At 41.1% G+C, this 21231-nt stretch overlaps 1 protein-coding gene across 7 annotated transcripts in view; it reads left to right on the top strand.

Annotated features, from left to right (window-relative positions):
• The window catches only part of SASH1 (SAM and SH3 domain containing 1), a 1249329-nt gene that overhangs the window by 1048655 nt on the left and 179443 nt on the right, over positions 1-21231 (top strand). For all 7 annotated transcript variants that reach the window (XM_077289190.1, XM_077289195.1, XM_077289193.1 and 4 more), the window contains exon 2: positions 14731-14859. In XM_077289190.1, coding sequence (XP_077145305.1) covers positions 14731-14859 — 129 coding nt within the window. The remainder of the gene's footprint in view (positions 1-14730; positions 14860-21231) is intronic.

Here is a 21231-nt window from a genome sequence, read left to right as displayed (position 1 = left end):
TCTCATATCCTCAAACAGTTCTCTTCTCTTTCTGTTCTCCATGCTTCGTGTGGAACACACAGACATACGATGCAAAGATTGAGTCAACTTCTCGCCTTTTTATCTGGTTTCAGGTGTTGTGACTTTCATATTGCCCACACCTGTTACTTGCCACAAGTGAGATTGAATGAGCATCACATACTTGAAACAATGTTGTTTACCCACAATTTTGGAAAGGTGCCAACAATTTTGTCTGGCCCATTTTTGGGGTTTATGTGAAATTCTGTCTAATATGCCTTTTTTTTCAGTTTTCTTTTGTGTGTGTTCCAATACACACAAAGGAAATCATCTGTATAACAAATTGCAATAATTTTCTGGGAGAAATACTTAATTTGCTGAAACAATTTCAAGGGTGCAAACACTTTCGGCCATGATTGTCTATCACAACCACATGTACAATAACAAAGTATATTGTGGTACCGTGTTAGCCAGAACTCTTGCCTGAAGGAGCCACTGTGCTCTGAAAGCTTGCAAACATTATTTTCTGGTTAGCCAATAAAGGTATCACTCTGAGAATACTTTTGTCATCATTGGGCAGAAAAGTATTCACATCGATATCACAACTAGAAAAACTTAGCAATGCTGTTTGATTCTCCTACATTGACCTGCAGAATAAAGTAAGTTATTACCTAAGCACAGGATAGTTAAAGTGGTGGTTTGCCCTATTGGACCCTCAACGATGCTGAAACCTGGTCTTTGAAATGTTCAATGAGAATGGACCAGTGGCCACATATTCGTCTGAGCTCTCCATTTATTGCCTTTATGGCTGCTGGAGATGCCCGATTACAGTGCAGATGGAGCTACAGCCTGGTCTGCGTTACTTTGGCTATAAGTTACGTAGCCTGGATTATATTAGCCATTTGTCAAAGACAACATCCAATTTCCTGTCTTGGAAGTGAAAATCTGTTTTTTTTTTTTCATTCTCTTGTTGCTTTTTTTGTTTTTTGTCTTACTGTCTCTCCCATTCTTCACAATTGTGTTCCACTTGTTGTTGATTCTTCACCAAAAATTTACATTTGGTATCGTTATGTTTGAAGCATGATATGTGGGAAAAGGTTGAAAAGTTCCAGGGAGCCGAATACTTTCACAAGGCACTGTAGATATTGAGAAACATTACATTTGAACACTATTTTGTCTAGTATTCCTGATAAATTGATTCTTTCATGATGTTTTCTATTGACTTGACTTTAACATATGGCAGACAACATAAATTTCATGTGCTTAGGCATTAAAAGTGACCTTGTCATGGCTGACCTATTACTGTCTTCCTGTAGATCTTCATATGGCAAATATATCAACCATGGATGTGGTCTTTTGGGGTCAGTAACTTGTTTAGATAAGAAAATAAACACTACATAGAAGTAACAATAATATAGCCAGAGAAAGGTAATGAATTAGCCAGCCCCCTTCACAAATAGCACAGATCATGTGCAGACTCTGGAAATGCTCTCTATTGTAGACGGTGGGAGTGAAGTTGTCATTACCAGGAACCAACACCTTTATTGAGAGAATGGGACACCTTTGTTGATTGAAGTATAGAAGTAAGTTTAATATCATTCTGTTTTACAGACAATTTGTTGAGTCGTTGGCCAGCTTTATGCACTGATTTTAAGTGCACAATACTCCTGTAATCTTTCCCCATGGCAGCTGGACAAGATATGAAGTTGTGTCATACAGCTTGTGAGGAAATATTAGTCCTGAGGGCGTTCGTTTGTCTAAAAAGGAAGACGGAGCAGAAAAGGCATAGAGTTCTGTGGCGTAGAATTCGATGGTAAATGATTTCAATAAAGGAGTGCTCACACACACCCCACTTTAGGATGGGAGCAATTTCTAAGGCAATGATGAAACTTGCCATTTCTGATAGTGCAGAGTAGATATGTTCTTATGTAAGATATGACACATAGGTTGAATAGTATCCTAATTGGGGTTAATACTATTTTTTCTCACTATGTTTTCTATGATAACGTGATTTACATTGATACTTTTGTGTTTGGCTTAATACAGAGTATGGCAAAATGTTGACCTTAGGTTATATGTGGTCCTGTCTATGACCCCATTTGTTTTTGACAGCTTTGGTCTAGGGTACCAGTTTTCTTGCTGCCCTTTTGAGCTCGGACTTGTTTTGCACAGGCCTCTTTGTTCATTTCAAGGCTGCTCTACATAATACAGTACGGAGATGACTGTTACACAAGGATACTTATTAAGAATGCGAGGGATAGAGGTTGGAAAGAACAATACTGCCCATTGTCATTGTAATTAGACACAAAAGACTGTACATTTTCACTGTGCAAGCTGCTCTGAATAGAGGTTAAAGAATTGTACAGATACATTTCAATTCCCTCGCTAGTTATCTTGAATTCATCTTTTTGAATAGAGTAAAATCATTGAATTAGAACATTGCGAAAAACATATTAGGCGCCGCGCATACTCAAGTGCTACTCAAAATAATCATATTTACACCTTGGCAAACTTTATTAAATTGTCAAAAGTCTTCTACGAAGCACTCTCACTAAGCACCTACACAAGGTCAAAGCTTCTGATTAGCGATGAGCACACAATAAATGGAAATATTCCTGTTATAAATACATATTTTTTTCATTACGAACAGTAACTAAGTACTTAACAATTTTATGACATTTTTTATGCTGAGTATTATTGTGAAAACGTCATCCTATGCTTTTTGTTTTCTTTTAAAAGTTTAGACAGATTAGATCAAAGTTGTCAAGACTATCTGGATTAGTGGGGGTTTCTGACTGTCTCTAAAAGAGAGAGAAGAATCGGGCAAGTTGAATTTTAACTTCTGATCATTTTGTCCCCATCTTTGCTACTAAAGACACTTGTGAACACAGTTAACCGTCAAGTTATCTGAGGTGTTTTGACCCATAAAATGTTCAATATGTGTACCGGATCTAAACTGTATAGTAAGGTCGAATTCACATGTCCGTGATGTATATGCGGCTATCGAGTACCGGTCAGGAGTCCCGCAGCCGGTCCTTGCATCACAGTCCATACATGGACCATAAAACATGGATGTGCGATTCCAGACAAATATGAAAGACTGATAAATTCTGCAACTTTTAGCCACAGTTACGATAACATGAATTTTATGTAGGTTTTTTTATTCAAAAAATGTGTTTCCTCAGTATCCTATCATCTCTTACGGCATTTCTCAACAGATCAGGAATCATTTGTGCTAAGTTTGGAATATTAGGTGGTAGAATTCCATTTTTTTGAGTCAGTGGGTCTTGTTTTTTTTTTAATTTTGTTTAGCAAAACGTTTGTTGTTAATGATTTGAGTAGACCAAAGAAATTAGGGGTTTTCTTGCATGAATCAATGTAGAACTCTGGGAGAAAACTGAAGTTCCTGAGGAAATCCTGAACTGGGCGAGTAAACTGTATGTATTCCTCTATTACGCACATAGCTTTTACTTGGCCGAATAGCCGGAAACTATTTTTTTCTTACACCAGGTCTGTGTAGGAGTAGGACAAAATGAAAATGCCACCAGTGGTTTCAGTCATTTCCCATCCTATTTAAAGGCTGGAGAGAAGGAAACTGTAGGAAGGAAGGTCTAGTGAGAATGGAACTGCATGACAAAGTATACCTCCCTTGTATGTGTGATGAAAGATCTAGAATTGTGCAAAAACCTTTGCTATTTCACTGATGATTGTTTTGTGGTCCAACTTGTGATTTTTTTGGGGAAAAAATGTTGGCAAAGTTTCACAATTAAGAGAAAACCGGTCACATGTAATTACAATACTCTGATCAATTACTTCCAGAAGGCTAATATTCAGTTGTGTAATGTGAACCATGTTATCTTGTGATGTATGATGGAAAAGCACTTTTTATCCCAGCGTCTTCTCTCCGGCACCCCCATTCATACATACAAGCGAAGGAGCAGAAGAATGATTTAATGTTGCATGTGCAGATGTTTAAAACCCCCCAAGCCTGTTTTCACCTTTCTGACCAGGCCAAATTTTACAATTCTGACAGTTTCACTTTATGAGGTAATAACTCTGGAACGCTTCAATGGATCCCACTGATCCCAAGAATGTGTTTTCCTGACATATTGTACTTCATGATAGTGGTTAAATTTGTTCGATATGACTTTGTTTACTTGTGAAAAAATTGGAAATTTGGCAAAAATGTGGAAAATTCCCCATTTTCAAACTTTTAATTTTTATGCCATTAACATTTCTCACATGTCTACTTTACATCAGCACAATTTTTGAAACATAATTTTTTTTTTGCTAGGAAGTTAGAAGGGTTAAAAGTTCCCCAGTGATTTCTCCTTTTTCCAACAAAATTTACAAAGCCATTTTTTTAGGGACCACCTCACACTTGAAGTGACTGAGGGGCCTATATGACAGAAAATACCCAAAAGTGACACCATTCTAAAAACTGCACTCCTCAAAGTGCTCAAAACCACACTCAAGAAGTTTATTAACCCGTTTGGGTGCTTCACAGGAATTAATGGAATTTGGATGGAAAAAATAAACACTTTTTTTTTCACATAAATTTTAATTTAGACCTATTTTTTATTTTCACAAGGGTAACAGGAGAAAATTGACTCCAAAATATGTTGTGCAATTTCTTCTGAGTACGTCAATACCCCTTTATATTGTCAAAAATGACTTTTTAGCAGAGTGCAAAGCTCAGAAGGGAAGAAGTGCAGATTTTATTGGAATGGTTTGAGGATGCCATGTAAAAATGTATTCTGATTGCGCCAATACCCTACGGGTAATCAGAAAGTTCTTTTCAGGTACATTACAAAGCTCAGAATGGAGGGAGCGCCATTTTAAAGTCCAAATTTTACTGTTATGGTTTGCGGGTGCCATGACCTGAGGTGCCAGAACATCAGAATCCCCCATTAGTGACCCCATTTTACAAACTACACCTTTCAATGAACTCATCTAGGGGTGCAGTGATCATATTGACACCGCCGGTGTGTCACAAAATTTTATACCATTTGGCTATGAAGAAAAAAAAATTACGTTTTTACCACCAAAAGTTTCTTTTAGCCTCAGATTTTACATTTTCACAAGGGGAAATGAGTAAAAATGGCTCCAAAATGTGTTCCACAATTTCTGCTGAATGTAGAAATACCCCATATGTGGCTGTACAATACTACTCTGACATACGGAGAGACTCGGGAGGGACGGAGCGCCATTTGCCTCCTGGAGAGCAGATTTTCCTAGAATAGTTTGCGAACTCCATATACAGAGCCCCTAAGTGCTAGAAGAATAGAATTCCCCCTCAAGTAACTCCATTTTGGAAATTATACCCTTTTGGGAATTTATCTACAGATGTAGTGACGATTTTGACTCCATGGATGTTTTCCAGAAAAATGCAGGAGTGGATGTTGCTGAGTGAAAATTGCAAACTGCCGTTGTAGTCACCTGTACATTGTAGTGCCCAGCTCCTGCTTCTGGAGACACGCATCCATAAATTAGGCGGGCTCTCATTGCTACATAAATGCTAAACGTGGACGCTAAATGTGGTTTAGGCACACTGGGGCTCAGAAGCAAGGGAGAAATTTGGGAGAGCTGAATTTGCTGAGTTTATTTTGTGGGGCAAGGAGCCATTTAGCTTTTAAAGAGGCTTGGCACTACAAGTAATGTGGAAGCCCCCTATATTTCCATTAACAGATTGGGACCTGAGTGGGGACTTCCTTTTTTGTGGATTGATTTGCAGCTTTTGTTGGGAACATTTGACATAACATTTGGGATCATATTTATCCTGTGTTCTATGCTGAGCACTTATATCGGGGTTTCCAGCTAAATCTCCAAATGATGTGTTACAGATGAAATCCCGGAGGATCCATTCAGTATAAAGAGGCAGCAGAGTTAGGGTACCGTCACACATTGAAATTTCCATCGCTACGACGTTACGATTCGTGACGTTCTAGCGATATCGTTACGATATCGCAGTGTCTGACACGCAGCAGCGATCAGGGATCCTGCTGAGAATCGTACGTCGTAGCAGATCGTTTGGAACTTTCTTTCGTCGCTTGATCACCCGCTGACATCGCTGGATCGTTGTGTGTGACAGCGATCCAGCGATGTCTTCACTTGTAACCAGGGTAAACATCGGGTAACTAAGCGCAGGGCCGCGCTTAGTAACCTGATGTTTACCCTGGTTACCAGCGTAAACGTAAAAAAACAAACCGTACATACTCACCCGTCGGTGTCCTTCAGGTCCCTTGCAGTCTGCTTCCTGCTCTGAGTGCCGGCCGGAAAGTGAGAGCAGATCACAGCGGTGCTGCGCTCTGCTCTCACTGTACGGCTGCACTCAGAGCAGGAAGCAGACGGCAAGGGACCTGAAGGACACCGACGGGTGAGTATGTACGGTTTGTTTTTTTACGTTTACGCTGGTAACCAGGGTAAACATCGGGTTACTAAGCGCGGCCCTGCGCTTAGTTACCCGATGTTTACCCTGGTTACCCGGGGACTTCGGCATCGCTCCAGCGCCGTGATTGCAACGTGTGACCGCAGTCTACGACGCTGGAGCGATGATCATACGATCGCTGCGACGTCACGGATCGTGCCGTCGCAGCGATGAAAATTTCAATGTGTGACGGTACCCTTACTCTGGACTCAGGCCTGCCTTTGTTTAGCAGTGTCCATTGCAGAAGTGCACAAAACTGTGGCGGACCGTGCTTTTATGCACGTCTAAAAAGATAGACACCACTGGATTACAGGCCAGACAATGTTCACAGTGACTCCATCTGCCTCATTATAGGGAATTTTCCTCCAGAGATCTGTCTAAGTTACCTATTTCAGAGATTTACACGTAAACCATGGTGTAAGAGCTCAGCACAGAGAGCAGGATAAATGTGAGCCAAGCCTTACTGCGATCCTTGCGAGGCAGAATGAACAAATCAACAGCGGGTGAAGAATTGGTTTATTTATTTTTTACGCTGTTCCTTGTGCGGTATAAGTTATTAGACAACTTTATTCTTTGGGTAGGTGCGATTACACCGATCCCAGATTTATATTGTGTTTTTATGTTTGGCTGCTGTCACACACTTAATACACTTTTTCTTGCCAAAAGCTAGTTTTTGCATAGCCATATTTTGAGAGTTATAATTTTTCCATATTTCAACCAACAAAGTAATGTGACGGCTTGGTTTTTTGCATGGCGAGTTGTTGTTTTTATTGGTACCATTTTTGAGCACTTTTCTGATCTATTCCGATTTTTGGGAGACAGAATGAGCAAAAAAACAGCAATTGTTTTTCTTTATGCTGTTCCGTGCATGGTAAAATTGATAAGGCAGCTTTATTCTTCAGGTCAGTGCGATTACAGCGATACCACATAGAAATTTTTTTTATGTTTTGGTGCTTTTACACAATAAAAATTATTTTATAAAAAAATAATCATTTTGTAACTTTTCCACTGTTGGAGTTGTGTTGCAGCTTGTTTTTTGCAGGACAAGATGACATTTTCAGCGGTACAATTTCAGCTCCCTCCAAAAATGTTCTATTGGGTTCAGGTCTGGACACTGGCTAGGCCACTCCAGTACCTTGAAATACTTCTTACGAAGCTACTCCTTAGTTGCCCTGGCTGTGTGTTTTAGAGTCGTTGTCATGCTGGAAGACCCAGCCGTGACCCATCTTTAATGCTCTTACTCAGGGAAGGAGGTTGTTGGCCAAAATCTTGCGATACATGATCCCATCCATCCTCCCTTCAATACAGTGCAGTCGTCCTGTACCCTTCATAGAAAAGCTCCCCCAAACTATGATGTTTCCCCCACCTTGCTTCACGGTTGGGACGGTGTTTTTGGGATTGTATTCATCCTTCTTCTTACTCCAAATACAGCAAGTGGAGTTGCTACCAAAAAGTTCTAGTTTGGTCTCCTCTGAACACATGACCTTCTCCCATGCTTTCGCTGGATCATCCAGATGGTCATTGACAAACTCCAAAAGGGCCAGGACATGTTCTGGCGTGAGCAGAGGGACCTTGCGTGCCCTGCAGTATTTTAATCCATGACGGTGTAGTGAGTTACTAATGGTAATGTTTGAGAATGTGGTCCCAGCCAGCTTCATTGACCAGGTCCTCCAGTGTAGTACTTGGCTGTTTCCTTACCTTTTGCAGAATCATACTAACCCCACGAGGCGAGATTTTGCGTGGAACTCCAGATCAAGGAATATTGACAGTCGTTTTGTGTGTCTTCTTTTTTCTAATAATTGTGCCAACAGTTGTTGCCTTCTGACCAAGCTGTTTGTCTATTTTCCTATAGCCCATCCCAGACTTGTGCATGTCTACAATTTTTTCCCTGTTGTCCTTAGACATCTCTTTGGTCTTGGCCATGGTGGAGAGGTTGGAGTGTGATTAATTGAGTGTCTTTTATACAGGTAACAAGTTCAAACAGGTGCAATAAATACAGTTAATGAGTGCAGAGTAGAAGGGATTCTTAAAGAAACACTACCAGGTTTGTGAGAGCAGGAGTTCTTGCTGGTTGGTATGTGATCAAGTACTTGTTACTTGCAATGTAATTATGTAAAAATCATGCATTGTGATTTTCTGGATTTTATTTTTAGATTCTGTCTCTCTCAGTTGAAGTGTACATATGATAAAAATTACAGACCTCTCCATTCTTTGTAGGTGAGAAAACTTGCAGAGTCAGCAATGTATCAAATACTTATTTCCCCCACTGTACATACATAGAGTATACTTTCATCTCAATAAATATTATATGTGTTTGCTCACCCAGTAAAATCTTTTAAAATAACAAAAAAAAAATTGTTGAACCTCAGAAGCATTAGGCTATGTGCACACGTTCAGGATTTTTTGCGGTTTTTTTTTGCGTTTTTCACTATAAAAACGCGATAAAACCGCGAAAAAAACCCGCATACATTAAGCATCCTATTATTAGAATGCAATTTTTGTGCACATGTTGCAATTTTTCATCTGGGGTCATTGCCGCGAGGTATTACTGAGAACGGGAGCTGCCGGGAGCATCGCGAGGAGCAGGAAGGCTGTGAGGGACGCCAGAAGGTGAGAATATCATGATTTTTTAACACTAGATCTTTTTACTATTGATGCTGCATATTTGTGACCAACCTGTCAATCAGTTTTCCAAGCGATGCTACAAATCGCTTGGAAAACGCTAGCATTCTACAAGCTGATTACGCTTGCAAAACGCTAGTGTTTAGCAGGAAAACACATGTCAATTCTGTGTGCGTTTTTCACGCGGCAGGGAGTTCTGGAATTGCCGTGGAAATTTCCGCGGCAATTCTGGACGTGTGCACATAGCCTTACTCATGTAATCCTTTTCACATAATTTTTTCTTGGCCTTTTTACTAATAAAAAAAATCTTGAAATGAGCAAAATAAAAATAATCACAGTTTCATGATGCAAGGGAAGGATAGTAGGAAGTACCGATCCCAAACTAATCCTATCCTTCTGTCTCTCGCAGTGCTTTTCTCACATTTGTACTTGTCCAAATCAATATGTATTTAGATGTGCTGACACTTCCAACTAGAAAATTTCTAATAGCTGAGTTGGGGTACTATGTAATTACATGTGGCTAGATAGCTGAGAATGTTGAATATCTGACTCCGATGGGAGGATTTTGCTATACAGGTATCTAAAGTAGTTCCAAAAATGGAGCTACCCTTATGACTTAATGCTTTCAGAAAATAGAGATAGCTATTATAGTCAGGTGATTTTAGTTTATTGTTCTTTGAGGAAAGTCAAGGTAGCTGGTATAGGCATCTATCCATTCAGTTGTGCTGGGCCTGGTTTTTTATTTTTGAGGTGTACTTTGGCAAATGTCTCACTGTGGCAAGGTGCTAGGTAGCGGTTATTTTACATAATCGCAACCTTAATCAGTACAATCATAGTGGGTGGTGAAAGCCTCAAAATCTTCAACATCTTGTCAAAGGCCTCAACATCTTCTTGAAGGCCTCAGCATCTTTGAGACAGACAGCCATGCCTAGTGGTTGCCAAAAATGTCCATTGTAGTTAGTGGTTTGGCCAATCTTTGGGGATTTTTTTAAGGGGTTGGAATCAGGCACTGTCATGATTTTTTTTTATGAAGAAATGCTTTGATGAGGACTTTTTTTGTGTTTTTTTATAGCATGATTTTTCCAACAAAGTTATAAATAACTAAAATGTGCTAATAGGATGTTTTGATACATCTGAATGGTGAGTATGGATTGCATTTTGACTATATTCAATAACAATCCTACTGTTCTATATCATCAAGCTAATCTTTGAGGTTGTGAGTGTTACTGTTTTGCTTATATGTGACCATTTTGTGGGTGTGGCTTATCTGAAACTCAGTGATGTCATCAATCACGGACACTGCTTCTGGCCAAGCATTCCAACCGAGTGAATGGATGGCGTCTGAATCAATGGGAGCCACACATGCTCTTTGTTCTGGCTCATCTGGTGGGTCCTGTCTATAATATCCACATGCTTTAATGTAGCGTTTAAAAAATGTGGTAGGATTCCAATCAACAGTGGATAGTTGAGCAGTAATCGCAGTGGCCACTTTGTAGTTGATATGAATCAAATCCCATTCACTCATTGAATCTTAAACGGTGCATTTCTCTTAGCGGCTCTCCTCCCTGTATGAATTCTATATGCCCTAACAAACCAAATATTATCCTAAATGGGAAGGGGGGCAGATTAATAAAAACCTGTTATCACCAAACAAAGTACAGTTGTCTTCCAAAGTAACTTCTTTTTCAGATATTTACTAATGGCCTTGTAGGGGGAATGCAGAGTAGAATTACAATATTTGCAGACCTATACAAGGTAATCAACATGGAGGAGGATAATTTCATGTTACAGAAGGGTTTATATGAGGTGGAGACTTGGGCTGAGAAATGACAATTGATGTTTAATGTAGATAAATGTAATGTTATGTACCTTTGCAGGGGAAATAAAATGTATAATTATGTACTTAATTGTAAAAGAATGGGTAAAGCTATCACTGAAAAAGACTCGGGTGTATGGGTGGATGGCAATCTCAACTTTAGTGGCCAATGTCAGGTAGCTGCTGCCAAGGCATATAAAATAATGGGATGCATTAAAAGAGGCATAGATGCTCATGACCAGAACATAGTTTTGCCCCTATACAAGTCACTAGTATAGCCACACTTAGAATAGTGTCTACAATTTTGGTCTCCAGTGTATAAGAAGGATATAGCTGAGCTAGAGCGGGTTCAGAGTACAGCAACCAAGCTTATTAAGGAAATGGGTGGACTTCAATATCAGGATAGGTTATTAAACTTGGGGTTATTCAGTATGGAAAAATGAAGGCTTAGGGGCGATCTTAATTACAAATGAGGGGACAGGTCATAGATCTTTCTAATGGTGTTTTTACACCTAGGCCTGCAACGGTGACGAGAGCTTCCTCCACATCTACAGTATAGAAGGTTTAATCGTAATCACAGATAGTAATTCTTTACTGTAAGAGCAGCGAGACTATGGAACTCTCTGCTACGTGATGTAATGGTCCATTCACTACTAAACTACAAGGATGTCTTTCTTGATAAATATATTACAAGCAGGTTATGGTCACTACCGTAGATTCTGTGATGCGCCGCTGATCCAGGGAACTAGTCTGATTGCAGTATGTGGATATGGAAATACGTTTTTCCCTAATATGGAGCTATTAGCGTTTGACCAATGAGGTTTTTGTCTTCCTTTGGATCAGCGTTTTAGGTCATAGGTTGAACTCATTGGACCTAGTCTACACTCAATCTTAAACACAATTAAACCACTCAGCTCCTGCTACGTAAAGTCCCAAGTATGAATCAGTTTATGTAAATTCTTACCAAAAAAGGAGTTTCTTTGTGGTTGATGGTGGCTCTCCCGTTGGAAAAGGGGCAGAGCTTCAAATGTCCTTCGATTTGGCCCTTAAATGTTGCGTTCATTTTTTTTAAACAAATGTGGTTGCCTGGCACTTACTTAATGAGCAGTTGTGCCCCTGGTATCCCTTGATATGTAAACACTTTATCATCAGGTCTTCTTTAGCATTGTACACAGTTTAGCGCCAACAGAACACACTTTCTCCTAAAACCATGAAATGATGCCTCCTGTTTTCTATTGGAGTGTTAAACAATTGACTCTTTGATTTGGCCTTCTCCAGTGATGTATCCTTCAATTACCTTCATGTCCCAGCATTCAGTATGACAAGTGCTGCAAATAATGTGTTAGATTATGAACCTAGGATCTGTTAATAGAGATGAATGTCCTCCCTAGTAGACGTGTGCCCTCTGGCGCTCTATTAATGAATGCCGCGTATCCGTTGACCCTAGACATGCTCTTTAATGAAATGCTGGTGCTAGTGGGGGATTCATTATGAATTGAAGAAGCCTTCAAGTCTCGGAGATAAATAAAAGTACAGTATTTAGAGCCATCTGGCAAAAAAAAGCTAATTTCATATGACATATTGGACATTACATTAATATGCTCAGGACAGAGTTCGTCTATTCATTCACTTGTAGATAAGTAGATAAATTAATCATTTATTAACAAATGATATAGATTTTTACAGCATACCGTTGGTGTACAGGTGTACAGAACATAAAGGCACATAAGAGTTTTCTTTATAATTTGGTGTGTACTAGAAGCAAGGACGTGCATATAGGCACTTTATTATATACGGTACATCTGGTGACATGTCGTGCACAGACATAAAAAAGCATAAAAAATGGTATCAGAACTGATAGACATGGTTTTCTGACATGCATTGGGAAAGCCATGTCATGTTCAGTTCACAAAAAACTTTACAGACATCATCATCATCACTGTCTCTATTGATGCTCAATCTAAATTCCCTATCAGCATGTCTTTGGAGTGTGGGAGAAAACCAGAGAACCCGGAGGAAACCCACACAAACATGGGGAGAACATACAAACTCCTTGCAGATGTTCTCCTTAGTGGGATTTGAACCAAGGACCCCATGTCCTGTGAACATACCAAAGAAGGAAACTTTAGGAAAAGCCATTTAACTATTATATCTTTTATTATGGATTTCTTCAGATGTCCTGATAAACAACTCTTTGGTCTTTTTTTTGTTTTCCCAAATATATTCTGGTTATTACCTTGTGAATTGGAGCCCAAACAATGATGAACATATCTGGATCACCGTCAGTCACACTCACCGGGAGTGCTGGCCAGAGAGAGAGAATAACCTGACTCCGCTCTGGACATTTTGGCCATTATTTTTCTATGGTGTGCAATTTTTGTGCTCTTTAGAAGGATGTCAGGAATTTGGCAGGGGATTTTCTACAGTTAAAGAAAAGATGTCCAGACGTAAATTAGCAAACGTCTGGTAAATGGATATGCGTGAGGCATATGTATGGCTCACAGCTGTCTATAGAAATGATAACGCAAACATCTGCAGTTGACAAATGGGTTTATAGATAGCGCTGCTGCTGACAAATGTTCATTTTACAGTTACTGACTAGAAAAACTGGTTTCAGAAGTGCAAATCAAGATAAAAACAGTAAATAACTGGTTGGACCATTCGGATTCTCTGTTAAAGCAATAGGAGTGGTCCAACGTGGTTTTTTGACTCTTTAGAAAGTAATGTACGAGCTGCACCTGCCATGCCTGGAAGCTGCCTCCGACCTTAAGACCATAAGCAAAAACTTAGTCTTGAAATATGTGCTATATTGAGCATATTCGTGGCTTTTCACTAGAAACCTCCACATGATAAGAAATAGGAATGATCAGGAGAACTGACACTTGCATTGCTCCTTAAGTGGATTACTTGGGCTTTGCTCTAACTTCTTGATGACTTTTGGAACCATTAGCAGCTTTCTAAAAGCATAGCTTATTTAATAAGTGTTTCCAAGAGCGTGCCTAAGGGTATGTTTCCACGTGGCAGATTACATCTGGATTAGCTGCGGAGTGAATGCTGCATACAGCCGCAGCGTTCAATCCGCAGCGTCCAGATGTTACAGCATAGGGGAGGAGATTTTAGGAAATCCCATCTCCACTATGCGTGCGAACACGCATCTGGCGGCCCTGCGTTTTTGGATATGCGGTGCGTCTTTTTAGAACACAGCATGTCTGTTTACCTTGCGGCGATGCTCCGTCGCCGCAAGGTAAATCACAGGGCCCTATGTATAGGGTGTGGAGATTCTGGATATGTGCTATGAACACATCCGGAATCACCGCGCGTACAGAAGGGGGCGATGCTTTGGGTGGAGCGGGGTTTCTGCTCCGTCCAAAGCGCCGTGATTACGGACCATGGACACATACCCTAAGAAGGCAGCCATGTATTCAGGTAAGGTAACGTGTTCAGAAAGAATATGATTTCACTTAGTAGCAAGATGTGGGTATGATATGTATGAGACTGTAGATACAGTGGATTCAATGGAAAGGAGTACTCTTTGTCCTTCTTGTCTTTGAGTGCGGAAACCATATTTCTTATGGACATATGAAATGTGCTTATAGTATAACTGTACATAAAGACAGTTCATGATAAGCTATAGACTTAAGATATGAGCTCCTCAAGGCCTCTGAAGCTCTTCCGACACATCTACTTCAAGAAATGTTCTTGCTGCCCTTGACAGGTTGCATTGTTAGAAGATAATCATCACTTTACCTGTGAGTGATTTTACTGCTAAGGCTGATGTTCTCTTCTGTATCGGACCATTATGAAGACTGTGAAACTTCTTGATTTGGTAACATCTTACTCCATGACATTCTCTCTTCTTTGCTTGTAGGATGGTTCGTTGGGAAACATTGACGACCTCGCCGAACAGTACTCTGATTATTACAACACCTGCTTCACAGACGTGTGCGAAAGAATGGAGGAACTGCGCAAGCACCATGTTTCCCAGGACCTTGATGAGGTAAATGTGCTAATTATTGTTGAACTCCAATATGGATCTTGACATGTCGTCAAAATTAACTTGAAAGATAACCTGTCACCATAAAAATGCAGTCCAATCTGCTGGCAGCATGTGATAGAGCAGGTGGAGTTGAGTAGATTAATATCTAGGAGTAAATATGCAGTATAACCCATGCTTTAGTCATGTAACCCTCTTTCTGTCCAGTGGGAGGTCCCATCAGTGACTGACAGTTATCTGTATATGCACTGTTATGCAGAGCTAGCTGTCAGTCACTGATAGGTCCGCCCACAGGACTGAAAATCCCAGAAAGAGCAGAGGTTTACATGATGAAAGCCCAGGCGATACTGGATATTTTCTCATAAAACTACATATAATGCTCCTCTGCTCCGTAACATGGTGCCAGCAGATTGGACTGCATATTCATGGCGACAGGTCCTCTTTAGGATTATTTTGCAAAGATAAGCAAACCGTTAGATTAGAAGAAAATGAAAACCTACTCTATCAAAGGATCTTATTCATGATCATCATTTCCATCTCCCTCTAAGCCTGCAGTTCTCTACCTTGAGAAGTATTGTTTTCCCAGGTTCCCAGGAGAAATTGGATTTGCTGCCCTAGTACCCCCTTTTACGTTGTTAACAGTACAATGCTTAGCAGACACAAAGTAATCAGCAGGTAACCTAAATCCAACCACCCACATTATATTTCTTACATCAGCCCGACAGAGGAATCCCATGGAAATTTCCCTGCTTTCTCACTTCAGCTTCCCACCAAGTCGATCCAAACAGTTGTAAATGAGAAAATCCGAGGCACCACATGCTTTAATTTTTCTTGGAAAAAAGCTAAACTTTTATTTCATCCTTTAAACAATATTTCCGCTACATTTGGCCTTTTTCAACAATATTCTTTTTATTTGGGGGGATTTTTTAACAATTTCTGGAAATTGGAATATAGTTATAGACAATAAGGTGAGTAATAAAACATAACAGAGTGATCTAAAACTTGTTCTATTAAACACGTAATTAAGAAGATATATTCAAAGAAGAATCAACAGAGGAAAAAGAATGTGGAAGGAAAAGTTAGGAAAGGTAGAGGGGAAGGGGAAGGAAAGAAAAGGGCATAGGAGAAGGTTGGATCAGATATACGTGGAGAGTAGGGGATGGGAAAAGATTGTCCTTATTGAATCAATATTTATAATAAAACAATTTTCAATTTGCCTTTTTCGAACCAATATAGAAAAGTGAAAATACAACCAAATAAAGGCTATATTTTGTCTTTTCCTTATTTTGTAAAAAAAGACCAGAAGTGTTTCTATATATTTTAAAGGGAACCTGTCACCCCCAAAATAGAAGGTGAGCTAAGCCCACCGGCATCAGGGGCTTATCTACAGCATTCTATAATGCTGTAGATAAGCCCCCAACCTAACCTGAAACAGAAGAAAAAGAGGTTAGATTATACTTACCCAGGGGCGGTCCGGTGCGGTCCGATCCGATGGGCGTCGCGGTCCTGTCCGGGACCTCCCATCTTCACAAAATGACGTCCTCTTCTGGTCTTCACGTTGCGGCTCCGGCGCAGGTGTACTTTGTCTGCCCTGTTGAGGGCAGAGCAAAAAACTGCAGTGTGCAGGTGCCGGCCCTCTCTGACCTTTCCCGGCGCCTGCGCACTGCAGTACTTTGCTCTACCCTCAACAGGGCAGACAAAGTACACCTGCGCCGGAGCCGCAACGTGAAGACAAGAAGAGGACGTCATCCTATGAAGATGGGAGGTCCCGGACCAGACCGCGACGCCCATCAGATCGGACCGCACTGGACCGCCCCTGGGTGAGTATAATCTAACCTCTTTTTCTCATCTTTCAGGATACATCGGGGGCTTATCTACAGCATTACAGAATGCTGTAGATAAGCCCCTGATGCCGGTGGTCTTAGCTCACCTTCCATTTTGGGGGTGACAGGTTCCCTTTAAAGGATGAAATAAAAGTTTAGTATTTATTTCCAAGAAAATTACAGCATTTGGAGCCTTGGATTTCCTGATAAACAAATGATATTTTTACATTAATATAAGAGTGTGTGAGCCGGTCATACTATAACACTCTGTGATAAAGACTATACTGAGTTGTAGGTTAGGTAAAGGGAAAAGATCTTTTTTGGATATTGCAGATGTTGAAGTTAATTTGGAAGATAAATTTTATTCATTGGCAGTCAGAGGATACATTGTGCATATTAATATTTTCATTTCGCTTCTCTATTACCAGTAATGTGAAAACACGTAGAGGAAGAAGTTTGAAAGGCGAATTTTCGGCTTCCAGAGACGGAAAGCAATTTGCGTAAATCGCTGACGATGTTTAAATGCTGAAACATTAGGGTTGTAATTAAGCTCATGCTCGTCTTAGGGATGATTTGTTCTTACAACCTGTTCTGTTGCATTCACATTTGGAAGCTGCAGATAGCGCCTCCGGCTGCCCGCTCTTCACAGCAGACAAACTTACTTACAGATAAGTGAAATAAAAGAAGTCTATAAATCAGGTTAAGCCAGGCCTGATATATGGCTGGGTTAGTGGAAGACAACAGCAGATCGGTGCTGCGCCGTGTATGTTCGGTATTATTCTCAGCTTCTGGTATCTTATGGGACATTGCTTCACGAAATATTGCATCAGGGCATTATTAACTGTCTCAGACATTGGCAAATAAAGGCAAATACTCAGGAAAACCGAACTTTGAGGTAGTAGAGAAGGTTCCAATTTGTGAGCAGGAAAGGTGTATGTATACTGAGAGACCACGTGCCATTAGATTGCACACAGGGGGACTTCCTATCCTTAAGCATGTGACTTATCAAGGGATTTGCGTGCACCAGAAATTTTTAGGGGCTTCATAACAAAAGGAGTGAATACCTATGCACACGCCAGTTTTTAGTTATTTGATCTCATAAATGTAATTTATTCTTATATTTTTCTCACTTCATTATGCCACCTTAGACTACTTAGTGCTGATGCATCACACACAAATCTGATTACAAAAATATTTATACACAGGTTGTAATGTAACAAAAAAAGTAAAAAGCCAAGAGGTGTGAATACTTTTGCAAGCCAGTGTATATGTATTCAGCGCTATCCAGTGTATCTAGAACCAATTAAGCAGGCCATAAATATAAGATGGCTGTCGGCATAACAATGCTTTGTTGAATGTTTGGGCGACAGCCATCTCAGCCATAGACGGGAGTAATCATTCGGCTGAACGTTCCTATGCTCTTTACGAGAAAGCTGCCGACAGACATCTCTTATCTCTGGGAGAGCAAAGTGATCGCCAGTAGTGTTGAGCATTCCGATACTGCAAGTATCGGGTATCGGCCGATACTTGCTGTATCGGAATTCCGATACCGAGATCCGATATTTTTGTGATATCGGGTATCGGTATCGAAACAACATTAATGTAAAAATGTGTAAAAGAGAGAATTAAAATAAAAAATATTGCTATACTCACCTCTCCGACGCAGCCTGCACCTTACCGAGGGAAGCGGCAGCGTTCTTTGTTTAAAATTCGCGCTTTTCTTTCCTTTACGTGAGTCCCGGCTTGTGATTGGTTGCGTGCCGCCCATATGACCGGGACGCAACCAATCACAGCAAGCCGTGACGTAATTTCAGGTCCTTCAGGATTTTAAAATTACGTTCCGGCGTTGTGATTGGTTGCGTCGCAGTCACATGGGCGACGCAACCAATCACAGCAAGCCGTGACGTAATTTCAGGTCCTTAAGGATTTTAAAATTACGTCCCGGCTTTGTGATTGGTTGCGTCGCAGTCACATGGGAGACGCAACCAATCACAAGCCGTGACGTCACGGGAGGCTGGACACGCGCGCATTTTAAAATTTTAAAATGCGCGCGTGTCCAGCCTCCCGGCTTGTGATTGGTTGACCGCGGCGCAACCAATCACAAGCCGGGACGTCACGGGAGGCTGGACACGCGCCCATTTTAAAAAGCGCGCGTGTCCAGCCTCCCGTGACGTCACGGCTTGTGATTGGTTAATGGCGGCCATGTTGCCGGGACGCGGACCAATCACAGCAAGCCGTGACGTAATTTCGTCACGGCTTGCTGTGATTGGTCCGCGTCCCGGCAACATGGCGCCGTGACCAATCATAAGCTGGGACGTCACTGGAGGCTGGACACGCGCGCTTTTTAAAATGGGCGCGTGTCCAGCCTCCCGTGACGTCCCGGCTTGTGATTGGTTAATGGCGGCCATGTTGCCGGGACGCGGACCAATCACAGCAAGCCGTGACGTAATTTCGTCACGGCTTGCTGTGATTGGTCCGCGTCCCGGCAACATGGCCGCCCTGACCAATCACAAGCCGGGACTTCACGTAACCAAGTAAAAGCGCGAATTTTAAACAAACAACGCTGCCGGTTCCCTCGCTGAGGTCCAGGCTGCGTCGGAGGGTGAGTATAGCGATATTTTTTATTTTAATTCTTTCTTTTACACATTAATATGGATCCCAGGGCCTGAAGGAGAGTTTCCTCTCCTTCAGACCCTGGGAACCATCAGGAATACCGTCCGATACTTGAGTCCCATTGACTTGTATTGGTATCGGGTATCGGTATCGGATTGGATCTGATACTTTGCCGGTATCGGCCGATACTTTCCGATACCGATACTTTCAAGTATCGGACGGTATCGCTCAACACTAATCGCCAGCCCTTATTCGGACATGGCTGATCATCATCTTCCTTGACGATCAATTGGTCGTTACCCTCAAACTCATTAGACTGTCAGAAGGATTCAGCCGATCGTAGTCTAATGTGAATGAGGCTCTAAGTTCACATCTGTGTCTTGTAATTTCATTATTCTGATCCATTACAGGAGCAAAGCAATGAAATGAATGGCAATGCCAGATCCATCTCATGATGGAAACCAGCAGCACCCAACAGACCCCTTTCACTATAATAGGGTCCATTATTTTAGCATGCCACATTACATTGCCTGACATTTTTGTTAGAATTTGTGATGTGGTTGTGAATGGAGCCTCCAAGACAGATGTGAACATAGCTTTAGCTGTTCTCTTCTGCGCTGAAAGATCTACGTGGAGCCTCCATCACAGGTTCTATTAAATTTGGCATGAATAAAACAAAGCAGCTTATTCAATTGTTGGAGGGTGAGGGAGCGAGGGGGAATTACTGGACACTATGAAGAAGTCCAAGCAATGCTATTATAATCAGTAAGGTCCGTTGGTGTCATTCATGTGATAGATCCATTCCTGGCTTAAAATCCATTCATATGATGTGACTGGAGACACAGACGTGGACATGGTCTTTAGCTATGTAACTATGCATGATTTATTTTACTTATTTTATTCACTTATATGGCACTATTATTTACACACTTTCCAGATATCATCATCACTGTCCCCATTGAGGCTCACAATGTATATTTCCTATCAGTATGACTTTGGAGTGTAGGAGTAAATTCACGCAAATACAGTGTGGTAGGTTGACTCACTCGGCTTCTTAAGGAGGCCGACACAGGAACCGTTTTTATTTAACCCCTTTCTGGCATTGGACGTACTATTCTGTCCATGTGACCTGGGACTTAATTCCCATAGACGGAATAGTACGTCACGTGCGATCAGCCGCGCTCACGGGGGGGGAGCGCCTCCAATCGCGGCCGGGTGTCAGCTGATTCTCACAGCTGACATCCGGCACTATGTGCCAGGAGTGGTCACGGACCGCTCCTGGCACTTTAACCCCCCTCCAGAACACTGCGATCAAACAAGATCGCAGCGTTCCGGCGGCATAGAGAAGCATCACGCAGGGAGGGGGCTCCCTACGTGCTTCCCTGAGACCCTCAGAACATCGCGATGTGATCATGTTGTTTCAGGGGCCTCCTCCCTGCAGGCCCCCAGATCCAGATGGCCACGGGGTCCTGCAGGGAGGTGGCTTCTCAGTGCCTGCTGAGAGCAGGCGCTGAGAAGCCTCTTACACTGCCTGTCAGATCGCTGATCTGACACATTGTTGTGCAAAGTGTCAGATCAGCGATCTGACACTATATAATGATGTCCCACCCTGGAACAAAGTGAAAAAGTAAAAAAAAAAAAAAAAAGTTAACGTGTAAAAATATTTTTTTTTAAATTCCTAAATAAAGAAAAAAAATAAATATTGTTCCAGTAAATACATTTCTTTGTGTAAAAAAACAAACAATAATAAAACAATAAAAGAATGCATATTTAGTATCGCCGCGTCCGTAACGACCTGACCTATAAAACAGTCTCACGAATTAACCCCTTTAATGAATTCCGTAAAAAAAAAAAAAAATTGAGGCAAAAAACAATGGTTTATCATCATACCATTGAACAAAAAGTCGAATAACATGTGATCAAAAAGACGGATATAAAT

This window comes from Ranitomeya variabilis, chromosome 2 (assembly GCF_051348905.1).
Source record: "Ranitomeya variabilis isolate aRanVar5 chromosome 2, aRanVar5.hap1, whole genome shotgun sequence".
Lineage (NCBI taxonomy): Eukaryota > Metazoa > Chordata > Amphibia > Anura > Dendrobatidae > Ranitomeya > Ranitomeya variabilis.
Note: the sequence above shows the minus strand (reverse complement) of the source record. Positions and strands in the feature narration are given on the sequence as shown.